The following is a 17,641-nucleotide window of genomic DNA, read 5'->3' on the forward strand; positions in this document are numbered from 1 at the left end:
AGAACAAACTGTGGAAATAAGATTTTGGCCATTTGAAACAAAAATTTTTTAAAAAAGATTTTATTTATTTATTTGAGAGAGAAAGCATTAGCAGGGGGGGGGGGAGGGCCAGAGGGAGAGGGAGAAGCAGACTACCAAGGAGTTCAATGTGGAGCTCCATCCCAGGACCTTGGGCTCATGACCTGAGTCAAAGGCAAATGCCCAACTAACTGAGCCACCCAGGCACCCAGAACAAAAAAATTAAAAAAAAAATTTATTTATTTATTCATGAGAGACACAGAGAGGAGGAGGAGGGGAGAGGCAGAGACACAGGTAGAGGGAGGAGCAGGCTCCATGTAGGGAGCCCGATGTGGGACTCGATCCCAGGTCTCCAGGATCACGCCCTGGGCTGGAGGCGGTGCTAAACTGCTGAGCCACCTGGGCTGCCCTAAAAAGAAATTTTTTTTAAGATTTGATTTATTTATTCATAAAATAAATGAGAGTGTCTCTGAGAGACACACAGAGAGAGACAGAGACACAGACAGAGGGAGAAGCAGCCTGCCTGCGGGGATCCTAATACGGGACTCGATCCCAGGACCCCAGAATGATGCCCCTAGCCAAAGGCAAATGCTCAAACACTGAGCTACCGAGCTGCCCCCCCAAATTTTTATAATCCTATTTGAGAGTAAAGTTTTTTGTGTGTCAGAGGGTAATTAACAAAGGACTTCTTTTGCTTAACCACTTGGTGGGCATTTATTTTGTTGCTGCTGGGGACTTCCACCAGAGGGAGAAAATGCATGAAACCTCGGATTAGTTAGTGCTCCAAGAATGTTCAGGGAGGTTAATATAACCAGAATATCAGGTGCTGCTTATCAGTATTTATTAGCTCTTTCAACAGTAATTGTGCATACCCAGGACCAAGCACAGGGACCCATGTGGTGGAGGTGGGGGTGGGGGCAGGGGAATAAGAGAGTTAAGAGCCTTCACTCTGGGAGTGGGAGCTACCATCATCTCTCCAGAGTAGTCCCAGCATTGGGCATGGGCTCCAGCCTCTTGGCAACATGTACCAATTTGAAGATGAAATGGCAAGTTCATCTTAATTCCTGGTTCCACTTCCCTTTCTAGAAGGGCTGTCTTGATAATTTGGTGAGAATAGTCAGGTAGGACAATAGCATTGCTCTTCGCCTACCTCCAGTGACCTGGTCAAGTTCTGGTTTATCCTAGAATCTCTCATCAAGGTTGAGAATTTTCTCTTGGCCTTTTGTAAGAACCAATATGTAGTCTCCCCCCTCCCCCATCGTCCATTCTGTAAGCTGCATTTTAACAATCTCTTGTTTTCTTTTCAGAAGGTAAGAGGGGCATCTGGTGGAGCTTTGCCAAAAAGGAGGAATTCCAAGATTTTTTTAGGTAATGTAAATAGTTATTAATGGTGTGCCCAGATAGTCTGTGTGTGTGTGCATGTGCATGCTTGATTTGGGATAATCAGTTATATTTATTGTACAATATAATTTTAAGAGGAACCCATTTAGCTTGTGATGATCTTCCTCCATTTTGTGTTTACCTAGTGGAGAAGGATGCTTCTGGCACCTTAGAGTTGGGTTTAGTGTTTTGCAGCAATTATACTTACAGTGACTGGAGAGTAATTATGATTGTTTTGGTTCTTTTTTCACTGACTTGAAAGTAGAGACATTTTTTCTTTCTTAAATATTAGCCCAACTACAGACTTCGTTCAGAGTTTGCCATTTTTTTCCCACTAATGTCCTTTTTTTAGGATCCCATGTTGTATTTAGTTGTCACGTTTTCTTAATCCTGTCTAATCTTTGATGGTTCCTCAGGCTTTTTTTTTTTTTTTTTTGATCTTTAATTGTGACACTTTTGAAGAGTACTGGCTGGTTATTCTGTAGAATGTTCCTCAATTCAGATTTGTCTGATGTTTCCTTCTAAGTCTGAGATAATGCATTTTTGGCAAGAACACCATAGAGGTGATGTGCTCTCCTCAGTGCATGATACTGGAGGGCATGTGACACTGAGATGTCTTCATATTGGTGCTATAATCTTGATCTCTTGTTAAGGTGGTGTCTACTGGTGTCTGCTGGTGAAGATATGGTATAATAAATACTTTGCGAGTAATACTTTGAGACTATGCTAATATCTTATTTCTTCTCGAAGTTTTATACACTAATTGTATCATCTGTCAGTGGATCTTGACTGTAGCAATGATTACTTTGGTGTGTGCCTAGCAGTAATTTTCTTCTCCCTCATTCAGAAGAGCCAGTTTTGTTCATGCAAATGAGTACCAGTTTCTGTATCATGTAATCATGCTCATTTTTCATATTAAGCTTCTGATAGGCTTTTGCTAGGAGATAAAGTGGCTTGATAATTTTTGACCAAGCAAGATTATATCCCTAAATGCCTAGGATTATTGTTTGAAAGAAATTTCAAAATCATTTACATGTTATGTTTTCATTTTGGTAAAAAAATCTGTACACATAATACACATGTGTGTATGTACGTATACGTATGTATGTGTGTATATACATGGGTGGGTATATACACACACGTATACATATATAACTGAGACTTCCAAAGACACTGGCAAAATATATTCCAGATTGTTAATAGTAGCTCTTTCCTAGTGGTGGGATTGAGGTGATTTTTATTTTCTTCTTTTTGCTTTATGTGTTTCCATGTTTTCTATAACAAACGTTGTTACTGTTGTAATGAAAAGACATTAATTATTTGAAAAGTAAAGGCATTGGAAACAGTCATGAAGCTGAGTGTCCTTCCTGTTCTGATTCTCCATTATTCTACACAGGCCTCGTGCTTGCTGTCCTTTGTCCTGCTTTTCAATTGTGGTTTTCTTTTTCTTTTTAGATATTTATTTATTTATTTATTTATTTATTTATTTATTTATTTATTTATGAGAGACAGAGAGAGAAGCAGACTCCATGCAAAGAGCCTGACCCAGGACTCGATCCTGGGTCTCCAGGATCACGCCCTGGACTGAAGGCGGTGCTAAACCGCTGAGCTACCCGGGCTGCTCACAATTGTGGTTTTCTTTATGAGGCTTATCCATAGTTGGTTTTTCCACCTTGGCCAGTTTTTGCCACCTCTCTGAGGTCTTTGAATCACAACTCAAATCAACCAACTAAACCCAAACCATCTCAGAAAGGGCCCCAAAGCTAAAATGATTCGGTATATTCTGCTGTTTTTTTTTTTTTTTTTTAAAGATTTTACTTATTATGAGAGACACAGAGAGAGAGGCAGAGACATAGGTAGAGGGAGAAGCAGGCTCCCACAGGGAGCCCAATGTGGGACTCGATCCTGGAATCCTGGGATCACGCCCTGAGTGGAAGGCAGGTGCTCAACCGCTGAGCCACCTAGGTGCCCCTGCTGCTTTGGTTCTTAGCCTTGGGCTACTTTCTGCTAAGAGATGATATGACTTCTGAACTAAATGACATCAACATGGCATTTTTGAAGGTGGGAATAATTAAACATTTTGAATTACTGGTATTATTTTTCATTATTTTCTTTGGTTGAATAGAGAAGTCAGCTGACCTCCTATATCCCTTACCTTTGTGTCTTGTGCTTGAGAGACTTTGCAGTTTGACTTCTCTAGTAATCATTTCAGTGGTAGAGGATATGATAAGGTAATTATTTTAAGAATTAATCCAAAAGTAAGCACTGAAGTTTTGTGATTCATACCTCGTCCATTTTTTCTTGGGAATGTTAACCTACTGTTTCATTTCAGCAGGTCCATTTCTACAGGCTGCTGTAGAATGTGCTCATTCAAAGTTCCATATCTTAGAAAACCACAGAATATACCTAAAACTCACAGTCCAGCAAATATATTCTATCTGGTCTCCACCAGTCTTTTAAAAAATTTAAGTTTAAACTCCATTGGCACTTTGGTGCTTGCCCCAGGCCCTGTTTCTCTCTATTGTTTGTTACCCAGATGCTTCACAAATTTATGTTGCCTACCTCCTCCCTGTAAGAATTTGGTTTTGCAAGCCCAGATTTACAGCTCCCTTGATATGATGTGTCATGTCCCTGACAGCAGTCACTTTTCTCTTGTCATACTGATCATAGCGGTCTTCAAGCTGACGTGGCCTGTGCATTAATTTCAAGTAAAAGACCATATAGGCTTCAATCTGGTTTATATAACAGAAAATTTAAAATATTGGTGACCTTAAATAAGGTATTATTTCTCTCTCATGTAGAGGATATTGGGAAGCAGCAAATTCAGGCTTATGTGATGGCCTCATGTTCATCAGGATCTAGACTCTTCCTGTATTTCTGCTTCACCCTCCATCCTGCCTTATGATTCTAATCCCATGGTCATTTCATGGTCCATAATGGCTTCTGGAAATCCTGCCATTACATCCTCATTCCAGAAAGCAGGAAAGATGAAGGGGGAAGGGAAAAAAAATGTAGTCTCCCTGTGAGTCATCAGCTTCCTTATTTAGCGGCCTTCTCAGAGATCTCTAAGCAGCAATTTAGGTTACATCTCCCCTGTCAGAACTTGATCATGTGGCCATACCATGTGCTGTACATAAAGTACATAAAGTTTATTAACTGGTTTCATAGAGTCTGTTTGAGGAAGAAGGGGAGAATGGGAGCTAGTCGCCTCTGCACACACTCCTTCCCAAGAGGGACATTGGGGTTGTCTCTTCTGGGAGAGGAAGACAACTCGGAACTCTCTTGCAGTCTTTTTGTTTCTTTGACTAGAAAGCACTTCTTCACGCTATTGAAATGTCCTCATGATGCCCCAGTTCTCCTCACAAAGTAGATGCAGCTGATTAATGATTTCTCCTGGACAGAATCTTCTTTTTCCCCAGTTGCTTCATGACTTTGTGACCAGTTCCTTTTTCACTGGCTCAACAGTGACATTGAACTCATTGAATCATTCCATTATGGCCTCCAGTGTTGATTTTATAAGAGAAACTGGGACCATTAGCTGGTGCAAAATGGCTTATCCAAGTCTCCTGAGCACCATCTTGCCCCTTAGCATTGAAGTCACTCGTCCCAATTACCTTGTTGTCCATTCAGGGGAAGTCACAGTTAAGGATCCTTCACTCAGCTCTAGTTTTTGCTGGTGTGTGTGTGTGTGTGTGTGTGTTTAAATCAACAATAACAATTATTAATTTTTGAACCACTTAAGTTTTAGACTTTTTATATTTAGGATTTAAAAACATTTTTAGAACAATGTTTTTTTGGATAAAGCTTGAAATTGAAAAGTTATAAAGGGCTCGATAATGAACAGTAAGTCTTTCTTGCTTCTCTGCCTCCTAGCTTACTTGGTTATTCTCCCTAGGGACAAATAGTATCTTCTATTTGCACATTCTTATATATCTTATATATTCTTAGTATAGATATATATCATGCTTTTAGACTTTTTTCCTGTAGGCAGTTGGGGACCATTAACACTTAGATTCCAAACTGTGCTCTGAGGCACAGTGGAGTGCCACAGTGAACTCACAGGTGCACCACAGATATTTTAACACTTCAAGGGAACAGCAGTGATGCTTGAACATTGCATGAACTATTTAACTGGTATAGTTTTACTATCGAAGTATCCTGTATTCCTTTCAGTGACTTCACCTCTTTGTGCAACTTTTTTTTTTTTTTTTGTGGTTTCTATGATAAAAGGCAAGTACCATGTGAAAGTAAATGTGGGACAGGAAATGAGGGTGGAAGTGTTCCATGTGATTCAAAGAGAAGTTGCGCAGTGTCCAACAAGGGTACATATCCCATTAACAAGGGACTGTGGTTATTTCAGAGTGAAATAGAACATTTCTGTCTTTCCATTTATGTATATTATTTTCTCGGATGGTTACTAAATCTTTATTTTTTTTAAAGATTATTTATTTATTTATTCATAGAGACACAGAGAGAGAGAGAGAGAGAGAGAGAGGCAGAGACATAGGCAGAGGGAGAAGCAGGCACCATGCAGAGAGCCCGACGTGGGACTTGATCCAGGGTCTCCAGGATCACGCCCTAGGCTGCAGGCGGCGCTAAACCGCTGTGACACTGGGGCTGCCCAGTTACTAAGTCTTTAGAACATAAATACTTTTTAAGTTGTTTGGACCCAACTACTAAATAAATGGAGCTATAGGGGATTTCTTTTGGCTTAGGGCCGCTGTGTACGGAGAAAGTAGGTAGCTCTGTGTCAATGTTTTTAAGCTAGAGAGGGACACTGTTAGATTGTCTTTTAAAAGATAACTTATAACAATAGGGGAGACTGTGAATTTTTGGACTCAGCTGATACAAACTTACCATTTTATGAGATAGAAGGAGAGAAGGGGGGATATAAGGGAGTCCAGGATCTTCAAAAAATACCCCAGGACTCATGATGTAGTTCCGGCCTAATCTTACATATTTTTTATAGTCAAGCTACAAATGCATATAGATGTGTAAATAACTGCTAATGTATTTAGTACGTATCTTTGGTATGTCATTCAAACAATTTTAAATATTTACATTTTTATTGATTTCTCCTCCTTCCCATCAGCTTTCAGAATAGGAGTAAAGGAGTCAAGTTCTTTGTGTCTGAAGTCTGAGACGTCAAAAAACCACCACCAAACCTCAGAGAGCTTAACTTTCCACTTTTTTGGTTTTAGACCTCATATTCATACTTGATGAGAAACGGGTTTAAAACAGAACATTTGTAGAAATTTCTAGGAATGGGCCTATTAGGGAACTCCCTCAGATAATCCAGCTGTTATCTATAATGGCCAAAAGGTTCTAGTAAACTCCATTTTGCCACTTCCTTCTGAAGTAGGCCCCAGAACAGGGTCTGCGTTCAAGGTTTCCCCCATACCTTCTTGTGATGGTGAATGGTTGGTCAGATTTTGCAGCACTGGATCAGTGAGACCTCTCACCTCTAGCCCACAGATTAGTCAGTCTGGTCAGGCCGGGACACCTCTGAGCTGGGTGTCAGAGTCCTGGTTTGATTTAGGGGTCTTTTTCTTCCATAGTGCTGCTTAGGTAAGTCACTTCTCGGAAATGGCTGTGGTCCCAGCCACTTCTCCCAGGGATCTGAGAGGACCATTGAAGTAGAATTGGGAAGAGATATTTTAAAACCTTTTTTTTAATTTAGAAAAAGAGTCCATTCAGGTATTGCCAGTTAATAGCCATAGTGGAAAGTAGCTGCTGGATTGGTTGGAGATCCTAGACCTACTGGTCCGTAGGGCATAATTTCTCTGCAGGTTCCTCAACTAGATATTTTTGGGGTGGTAAGACTCTAGGGAAATTTGGAACTTGTAGATTTTTACCTAAGATTGTGAGGTCATATAGGAGAAACCCTAAATTTGTCCTTTAAAACTAGGGTGTAGGTTACTTCTGCTGATTTTTCCTTAATTTGGATAAAGATGTTTGGGAAAGATCATGGTCCCCTTATATCCCATCGAATTAAAAATAAAAATAAAAATGACAATAGACGAAGTGTAAAGAAGCCCAATAAAGTTCAGCTTTTTTTGCATGACAGTACTTTGCTTATTTTTAAGCACATATCTGTTAACCAATTTAAAAAACCGCAAACCCACAGGTATCCTTGTGGTGCTCCTGCTTTGCTGTTGTCCTTAGCATATTGGGGTTTTTAACTTCCTGAAATCTTTCACAGACATTTACTGAGTGCGTGGTGTGTGCTGGGTACTGTGCAGGGGCTGGACATATCCAAGGTGAATAAGACCCATTCCCTGCTCTGACAGTTTCCTCTCTAGAAGCCTCTGAAATTCATATGTTCACAGAGGAGGATCTCCACGTGATATCATGGTCTTCGTCTTTGGGATGAGCCACAGGGAGGGGAAAGCACTTTCGATTCGGTTGTCAGATGTGTAGAGAAAGTGGTGATGGTGATGATGGGGGTTGCTATCTGTGCAGCCCCTAAGACCTGCCAGGTCCTATCCTAGATGCCTTAAAACCTTACCTTGTTTAATCCTCTCAATAATCTTGTGGGGGTAAATAACATTATTCATGGTTTACTCCTGAGGAAAGTGAACTTGGAAAGAACTTGCCCAGGATTACATAGTTAGTAAATGACAGAGCAGGATTTTTTTAGACTTAGTTTATCATTGTGTTTGGCCAGGTAAGATCTGACTTAGTATTAAGTGAATGTGTTTTCTGTGGACAAGAGACGCTTAGGTAATAACGTTATATGAGCCAAATCTATATATAAAAACAAAAGAGTTGTACTTTGGTTCCTTAAAATTGTTACAAAAGATGTAATAAAGATTTAAGAATAGAAAAAGCTCACCCACTCACTGTTTTCATTTGTTCAGATTTCCTTCTGTTTCTTGTCTATGAGCATAAAACTTTTACAAAGTCGTTTTTACAGTGGAGATGGATTATGTATTTTCAGCATTGACATAGCATAAATATTTCCCTGTTTCTACATAGCCTAAATAAATATCATTTAAATAATATTATTGGGTTGAACACCATTCTCATTGAACAGTTAGGTCCTAATTTTTATTATTATAGATATTGGGGCATTCACATTTTGAACATATAGAATGTATTTATTTGAATCATTTCCTTCAAATAAATGCCTTTTGTTACTTTTTAAAAAATTTGAAGATCTAGTTGCTTTTATTACATGATTCATGAATTGGGCAGCATCCCATCTAGCAAATAACACCTTTAACAACTCCCTAAACTCTTAGAAGCATTTTTAACATTGCTTTTTGTCAAACTGACCTCTATGGCTACCTAATAACGTTGGCAATTTCTTCATTTTGGCATTTCTGACCCTTACTGTTTGGAATCTTTTATTAAATTGTCAAGATCGTGTTTTCCCTGTATCTCATTTTCCACTTAAGACTGCCTCCTTTTGAGAATTAAGGAGCAGAGCTGTACACAAAAAGATATGCTTTTTGATTAGAGGCAAACAACCAGGTGATTAAGAGAACCTAGATCCTTTGGTTCTCAGGTGTTTGCTTCATTTACGAAAGTCACTTTTTTTCTGTCTACAGGCTCATGTTTGTGTACCTGTTTATGTGTGATGTGAGTGGAATATGGCTCAATAGCTCCTGTCACCATAGTTTCAAACATCTAAATAGACAAACCTGATCTGGGATCCTGGCATCCATGCAAATGTAGGGCTGAAGTGTCCATGTGAATATTGTGACAAGACATTTCCTTGAGCCTTCACTAAACCTTCACCAGAGGTTAGCCAAGCAAACAGGTGATGACTTGATACATAATAGGCTAGAGGAGCCCAAGTTTCTTACTAAAAATTCTGTACATCCTGTGGACAACGGGACTGCTTATATTATGGGGTTTTCCCCTCTGGTTTGTGATGCAATATCTTAATAATTCCTAGAAGGGGTAGAGGAGAGAGGGAGAGACAGAGAGAGGGAAATTGTAATTTTATTTTTAAATAATAGCTATCATTTATTGACTACCTATTATGTGCCAGGTCTCTTGTCTATAATTTCTTATTTTATTTTTCGTATAAGCTTTGTGAGATAAGATCTGTTTTCTCCATTTCACAAATGAGGAAACTAAGAATTAGAGACTTTGTAACTTGCTCAAAGTTACGTTAAATTTTGGAACTGGAATTTGAACCTTGGTTTATCTATTTGGAAAACCCTTTACTTTCTTCCATATGACAGTGTTGTGAAGAACATTCCAATCCATTCTTACGCAATCAGGAGCCAGGTACCCAACAAGTCATAATTAACGATTTTACTCCTTTAAAAATATTTAAGAATTGAATATCTAGCACCTGTATCTATTTTATTTATTTTTTAAAATATTTCTCATCCTTTTATTTTTTTATTTTTTAGATTTTATTTATTTATTTATTCAGGAGAGACACACACAGAGAGGCAGAGACACAGGCAGAAGCAGAGGGAGAAGCAGGCTCCATGCAGGGAGCCTGATGTGGGACTCGATCCCGGGTCTCCAGGATCACGTCCTGGGCTGAAGGCAGACGCTTAATCGCTGAGCCATCCAGGTGTCCCACCCGTATCTATTTTAATCATAAAGCTGTATGGTAGGACTGTCTTTATTCATCCGTCACTTATTAATAAGTGTTTGTAACTTAGGAAAGATGGTAGGCCCTTTACTCCTGTTTTGGGGCAGACGGATGGTCATCAGAGGAGGGAATCGTAAATGTCATGCTCTTGGTTTGTCAGTCCTGTGGATTTCTGGCTTTCCCAGTGAGTGCTGCCTCAGTGGAGAATGTTCTGTCTTCACTTCTTGTTCTTTGTTTTTGTTTTTTCCTCAGATCTAGATACTGATGACGATTTAAATAGCGACGATTATGAATATGAAGACGAAGCCAAACTTGTTATATTCCCAGACCACTATGAAATAGCACTACCAAATATTGAGGAGTTACCAGCCCTGGTCAGTGAGTGTGCACGGCTGCTAGCTAGATGCGCGTGACTCTCTGTGTCAGGTGTGTGTGCGTGTGCGGTGTGTGTGTGTACTCGGGGGTGGGGAAAGCAGGTTGAATGAGAGAAGAGGAGAAGAATGAGCATGAACATGAGCAGATTGCTTCTTCTCTGTGAAAGAGTCTTTCAGGGTGAGGTGTTAGTAGTGTTGGGCCCGATACTCTCTGCTGCCTGTGATTTCCATTGCTGTGTGGGCCTGTAAGCATATAAACATTGGGCTGGTCGCTCCCTATTGGGCTGGCCTTCCCCACATCCCTGTGGTGGACTGGCCTCCCCCATGGTGGGTTGGCCTCTCTCATGGTGGGCTGGCTTCTTGCCACTTGTAATTCACAATCTGTTGCTTAGATTTTAACACTGTGCCCCTGAGATGTACAGGGGCTGTTGGACGGGGTGGGGTGTCTTCCTTTTCCTTTTTTTTTTTTTTTTTTTTTAAGATTTTATTTTATTTATTTGACAGAGAGAGAGCACAAGCAGGAGGAGTGGTAGAGGGAGAGGGAGAAGCAGACTCCCTGGTGAGCAGGGAACCCGACATGGGCCTCAATCCCAGGACCCTGGATCATGACCCGAACAAAGGCAGACACTTAACTGACTGAGCCAGCAAGGCGCCCTGAAAGGGGTGTCTTCTAATCAGAGGAGTGGCTATATTTTTATCTCTTCTGTATGTTAGACTTCCATGTGAGATTTCATTTGGGAAAAATAAGGATTTCTCTGCCAAAACAACAGCAACATGATTATAAAAATAACCAAATGTTTACAAATCACAAGTCTACGGGAGCTCCGTGGTAACGTGAGACTCCTTGAAAGTTTTGTTCCTCAGGAAGACTAAGACTACTTTCTAGGTTTTAACATTTAGATTTAGTGGTGAATTTTTCTTTTTTCCTCTTCTCTTCCCTTGTTTTTTTATGGAGCAACTTTCACCTTTCTGAACAACAGAAAGCTGGGGGCGGCAGTGGCCATGTGAGTAGGCCAGCTTCTGTTTTACTTTGATCCTGTAAAGGGGTGCGGAGCTCCGATGAGGACCCAACCATTCCTCGTGTTCATTCTTCCTTTCTCGTATTATCTCCCCACCCCATCCTTCTCTCTTTTGTTCTCTTCCCTTCTTTTTCCTCTTTTCCACTCTCTGCACACTCAGACTTCTCAGAGCCTGGCCACTGGAGGCTGGGGGTCAGGGTCAGTGGAGTTCAGGCATGCTAGTTCTTTCCTTCCCTTCTCGCACTTCACCAGCACAAAAGCCAGGTGTTCGGGCTGGGAATCTTCAGGACATTGTGTGACTTTGTATCTACAGCCACCTGCTCACTTGCTTCTGCCAGGAGGGGGGGCCGTGTTTGTGCTTGGGGTTCCCATGTCATTAGAGGCCAGGTTTCTACCATTCAACCTCTTTTGCCCCTGACCTACTTTATACCTAAATATAAGACCATAGAAATGAAAATGTTGTGTATTTAGCTACTGTAGCTCTTTCCTCTAATTATTATATGTGACATATCCTTTTTAGCGCTAAGTGCACAGTGTTTAGCAGTGCATAGAGAATTAAATTACCTCTCGTTTCTCCAGTTCCCTGTGTTGACTCATGTGGCTGTTACCAAGGATAAAATATATGAGTGGCAAAATGGTCTCACCTTGTCCCATTACCTGAAATTATATACTAAAGCTTGTATCTCCAGGATCCTGAGAGTTCTTACTGCCTGCCCTGTTTAACATAGCTCTTTCATCTGCTGTCAGAACAGAAATAAAGAAGCACATTGTGAATAAATGTCATGAGAAATGATTTTTCTCTCACTTAGGAAGGAAAAAGTCTTTATGTGAAAGAGTTCATGAAAGAGGCCTTAAGTGTTTTTTAATTATTCCCATACTCAGAATATAATTCAAAGTGTGAATACTTTTACTTAAAGTGAAGTGTCGTAGAAATCTGAATCCCTCAATATATGTTATAATTTTTAATAGAGTCTTTTAGAATTAAGAAATATATGAAAATTTTTTAAAAAGGAGAGGGAGAATTTTTTTTAAACTTTTTAAAAAAAATTTTTTTATTTATTTATGATAGACAGAGAGAGAGAGAGAGAGAGAGGCAGAGACACAGGCAGAGGGAGAAGCAGGCTCCATGCACCGGGAGCCCGATGTGGGATTCGATCCCGGGTCTCCAGGATTGCGCCCCGGGCCAAAAGCAGGCGCCAAACTGCTGCGCCACCCAGGGATCCCCAGGAGAGGGAGAATTATTTGGAAGTTGGGGTGGAGAGATTGAAAGAAAAGCCTGGTCTTATCTGATGGTATCTAATAGGATTGATTTATATAATAGGACTTATTTATATAATAGGTGCTAGTTCCTGTCTTTTCTTTTCATTCTTCTGGTACATTTTTGTGTTTGATATTCTGTTTTTAAGCTTTTAAAGATATTTATTTATTTATTTATTTGACAGAGCATGGGCAAGTGAGAGAGAGAGAGCATGAGCAGGGGTAGAGGGAGAAGCAGACTCCCCACTGAGCAGGGAGCCCCATGTGGGGCTCAATCCCAGGACCCTGGGGTCATGAGCTGAGCTGAAGGCAGACTCTCTTTAAGCTTTTAAGTAGCAAGAATTATTGAGCTGAAAATTATCCAACCAGATGACTCTTCCTTCATCTTTTGAGCTTCTCAGCACAGATAAAATTCTGTTTCAGATAGGAAGTCCGTGGATTGTACCAGGAAGCTAAACCACCTCTCAGTGATATGGAATTCACAGAGATAATAGCATTTGGAACTCAGTAGGGATCTGATAACCTGAAATCCAGTGCCTCTTTTTAGACATCAGGAACTCAAGCAGTGGTGTGCTTGTAAATATTTAGCAATGAGCTCCCTGGGGGAAAAAACCTGCTCTGTAGTGTTTGATGATTTCCATGGCGTAATATTTGCACCCTGGCTGATTTCAGATTAGTGTGATGTCTCCGAAAGCAGTGTTGAAAAGAGAATGTGCAGTAGCACACCATTATATAGAGTTTCCATGTCACATGATGTAAATATAAATAACCTTAAGAGCATACAGAAAGTGTATGAGTGTAGAATGAAAAGTGAAGAGTTTTGAATATTTGTTACTTTTAAAAAATATATTTTACTTGATTGTAAGTTTTTATAATTTAATTTTCAGTAATGGGTGTATTTAACAACCATCTTGCAGAATTTCTTAAAATTTAAGAATCAGTTCTGTGAGCCAGTTTGAGTCAGTTCCAGAACACTACTGAATTTGAGGCCTAGGAGACCTGCGATGGAGCCAGGACTATTACCAAGTTTTTTCCTTCATTCTAGATAACAAATCTGGGGAAAGAGAATTCATGGCATAATTATAGGGTAATAGATCCTGCTCTTCAGCTATGGTCCATATGAAGGGCTGCTAAATGATTTCAGGTGATACGCTGAAAACACTAGATTAGTGTTTTATAGTGGCCCAGAAGTTTGAGGAAGTTTTGTTGAGTGTCACCAACAAGTATATTCAAATTAAAGAGAGAATATTATGTTCAAAGCTTGGTCAGCATTATTGTGCATTGTGGAGAAGGATCCAGAGGAGGACAGGGAATGGATTGAGATAGTCATTGAAGCAACAAGGAGCTTGTAATAACAGGCCAGATTAAAAAGATTAGGATGTGTAGCCAAAAGAGCTAAGGCAGCATGGAAGTGTTAAGGCAGCCCAAACCTGTAGGATCAGGAAGGGGTTTGTGGTGACCTCAACACTAGTTTCTAGGGCATTCCTGGAAGGAAGTGGGAGATGAGTTTTGATAATTTTTTTAAAAGATTTATTTATTTGAGAGAGACCGCAGAGTGAGTGAGAACAGGAGTAGGGGAGAGGGGCAGAGGAAGAGGGAGAAGCAGGTTCTCTGCTGCGCAGAGCTCAGATCCCAGGACACTGGGATCATGACCTGAACCGAAGGCAGATGATTAACTGAGCCACCCAGGTGCCCCTGACTTTGATAATTGAAAGAAATGGGTAATTCTGTACAAGTGCTTGTGGTGAGAGATGAATGGGAATATCTCTTTTAAAAGGTTTAAGTATACTTATGGATGCCTGACATGTAATGGAGTATAAGCTTTCAGGGGGCAGAGACCTCTTCTTTCTTCTTGACTGTGCCTTGCTCAGTGTCATCAGTCGGGAGTACCTGGGAGAGTTTCAGGCTGCTGCAGGAGACAATCTGATATTCGCAGCAGACCAGTGTGGCTGCTGTGTGGAGGAGGGGGCAGGAGTGGGAGAGAGGAACCGGTGAGGAGGCTGCTGTGTGGCCGTCTGGGTGAGGTGTTTTAGTGGCCGGGACCAAGATGAGTGTGAGTGAAGTTGAGAAGAGGAAGATTCCAAATAGATTTTGGATGTAGGAGTTAGAGGAATTGCTCATGGGTTGAGTGGGAGTGAAATAGCAGCTGAGGGAGCTTCCTTCATGGTCTCTTGATGAGTTTTAGGGCGACCCAGGGGAAAATACTCTGCACAGTGTTCAGCTAATTGTGCAAGATGTTACTAATGTGGGGACATGTTGGTGTAAAAACTTTTAAAAACCATTCTGTGGCTTTTGTTATATTTGGAGTTGGGCATCCATTGCTACTGTCTCCATGTGGAATGTTTTCATCAGCCCCCCACCCGTCATCCCTCCCAGCCCCTGGCAATCACTAATTTACTCTGTCTCCATGGATTTGCCTATTCTGAACATTTCATACAAATGGAGTAATACATTATACATAGTTTTTTTGGTGACTGCTTTTAAAAATTAGTATGTCTTTTCAAGATTCACTCATGTTGTAGCATGTATCAGGACTTCATTCTTTTTACTACTGAATAACATTCCATTGTGTGGACATATGACATTTTATTTATCTACTTGTCATTAATGGCCAATTGGGTTGTTTCTGCTTTTTGGCTATTATAAATATGCTTCTGTGAACATATGTGTATAAGTTTTTGCAGGGGCACATATTTTTATTTTTCTGGGATATATACCTACGAGTCTAATTGCTAGGCTATATGGTGACTCTGTTTAACCATATGTGGAACTGCCAAGCTGTTTGCCAAAGTGGCTGCGCCATTTTACATTCACACCAGGCTCTGTTTTTAAAGACAGAAATAGTTATTATAGCATTAAGCAAATAGCAAATGTGGTGGTAGGCATATGTCCCGGATTAATCAGGTTTGGGAGAAAACAGAGAATTTGCACCCCCTTCCTCTGTGGTCAGTTGGCCGCAAGCTGGACATCACAGATTTGTTCATGATGTAGACTGATCTGGCACAGAGACACCTAGACATGTCCCCATCCAGGGTCACATTTGCACCAGATTAAGAAATGGAGCCATGCTGTTTGCATTCCATTCAAATGCCTTTGACCACATGCCATTGTGTGATGAGTTGAGGATATTGGATATCTGGGTATTTATTTGTTAGGAGGAAAACACACCACTTGGGTTAATCCTAGGCATTCCTGTAGCTAATTTCACTCTTATAAATTGTTTGCCGTATACTTTTAACTCTGCTTGCTAAGAAATTGTTAAATCTGACTTCTGTGCTTGGATTTACAAACTAGATTGTGTTCCTTGCTATCTTGTATCATTGTCAATACTGCACACTCTAGGTTAGGGACAAAACCTAGCTAGATTCATGGAGAAATTGCTGGAATCAGCTAACTAGGATCTTGCTCTTATGGTAACTGCTGTCTGAATTTTCTTGGATTAGGTTGTATTTATTAATAAAGTTTACATTTGTTTTCTAGAACTTGCTATTCTCTCAAACAGATTTACGTATGACATTGGGGCTTGTCTTACAGGTAACAATTGCTTGTGATGCGGTTCTCAGTTCAAAATCTCCATATAGAAAGCAGGACCCAGACACATGGGAAAATGAATTGCCAGTATCCAAATACGCCAATAACCTTACCCAATTGGACAACGGAGTCAGGATTCCTCCAAGGTGAGTGTTAGATAGTGAAATGGAACTTTACCCCTTCAAACTGGCCAAAGGAGGGCAGCCCTGGTGGCGCAGCGGTTTGGCGCCGCCTGCAGCCCGGGGTGTGATCCTGGAGACCCGGGATGGAGTCCCACGTTGGGCTCTGCGTGGAGCCTGCTTCTCCCTCTGCCTGTGTCTCTGCCTCTCTCTCTCTCTCTCTGTGTGTGTCTTTATGAATAAATAAATAAAATCTTTAAAAAAAACTGGCCAAAGGAATATTTACCTTTCTATCTCTTCTCTGAATTAGCAGTTATATATATTTTTACTGGATGCCTCTGATCAAAACTAAGCTCAAAATTCTTTCTAAAATTATCTGTACCTTTGTAGAGGCTGAAGTTGGCCAGTGCAGACCCCTGAGCTCATCCCTACCCCTAGCTCTCAGTGGCTAGCACCTGCAGCTCTTTGCTTGAGGGCTTTTTCTGCCTGATGAGGCCAGGTAGGACTGTGCATGGGACAGTTAGAAATGCCACAGAGTTCATGCTCCCTTCTGTCCTCCTGGAACAGCCCTCAACCAGTGACTGTGGAGTGGATGGATACACACCCTGGACCCTTACCCTTTGAGAGGGCTGTTTCCTGGAGTTCCCCACCTGGACTGAGCCCCACTTGCCCATGGTGGTCATCTGTTTGTTGACATACCTGGACTGGCTTCTTGCCCTTTCCAGTTTTATTTCTCTGCAGTGCTTCCTAGGATCACCTCCCAGACAAGCCATTTACATTCAGATCTTTGTTTCAGAGTCTGCTTCCAGGAGAACCCAACAGTCTTTGGTTGTCAACTTTTTGGCTGGAATGCTCTTTGGGCTACATTAGCATCTCCTGTTAAGTCTGTTGTGTTGACAGAGGCAGGTGCTTGAGGGAAAGAGCAGATGGATTAGGCAGGTGTCTGGTCTTGTTGAAACCTGCCTATACTGCATTCCTATTCTAGGGGAAGGCAGGCTATTTCTCAATTTCTCCCTTTGACAGTGGGGATGGGGATACTGATTTTGAATGGTGTTTAACAGAATTAGATGATCAAACTTCTGTAAGATACTTGGCACAAACCTGACATTTAACCTTCAGTAAAGTTGACATTCTGCTTAATTCAGATTTGCTGCATAGTAGGATTTTGTTTAATTTCTGTCTCTCCCTCTCAAATAAATAAAATCTTTAGAACTTTGCATGTTTATGCACATGGGATCCTTAATGTTTTAGACTTATATGAACTCCACTGTCCTTCGCGTAGGAATTTTAAGGAAACGACCTCCCCTCGTAACCTCAGGTTCTGTGTCTGTTTTCTAAAGTAAAAGAACCATAGCAGAGGCAGGCAGGGTACTGACTGGTCCT

At 40.8% G+C, this 17,641-nt stretch overlaps 1 protein-coding gene across 3 annotated transcripts in view; it reads left to right on the plus strand.

The window, feature by feature from the left end:
- The window catches only part of USP13 (ubiquitin specific peptidase 13), a 117,163-nt gene that overhangs the window by 30,347 nt on the left and 69,175 nt on the right, over positions 1-17,641 (plus strand). For 2 of the 3 annotated variants that reach the window (XM_072807490.1, XM_072807491.1), the window contains exons 3-5: positions 1,326-1,386; positions 10,211-10,332; positions 16,143-16,285. In XM_072807490.1, the coding sequence (XP_072663591.1) occupies positions 1,326-1,386; positions 10,211-10,332; positions 16,143-16,285 (326 nt within the window). Of the gene's footprint in view, positions 1-1,325; positions 1,387-10,210; positions 10,333-15,886; positions 16,022-16,142; positions 16,286-17,641 lie in introns of those variants that run through there. The other variant, XM_072807492.1, reaches the window with a different exon arrangement.

This window comes from Canis lupus, chromosome 31, assembly GCF_048164855.1.
Source record: "Canis lupus baileyi chromosome 31, mCanLup2.hap1, whole genome shotgun sequence".
NCBI lineage: Eukaryota > Metazoa > Chordata > Mammalia > Carnivora > Canidae > Canis > Canis lupus.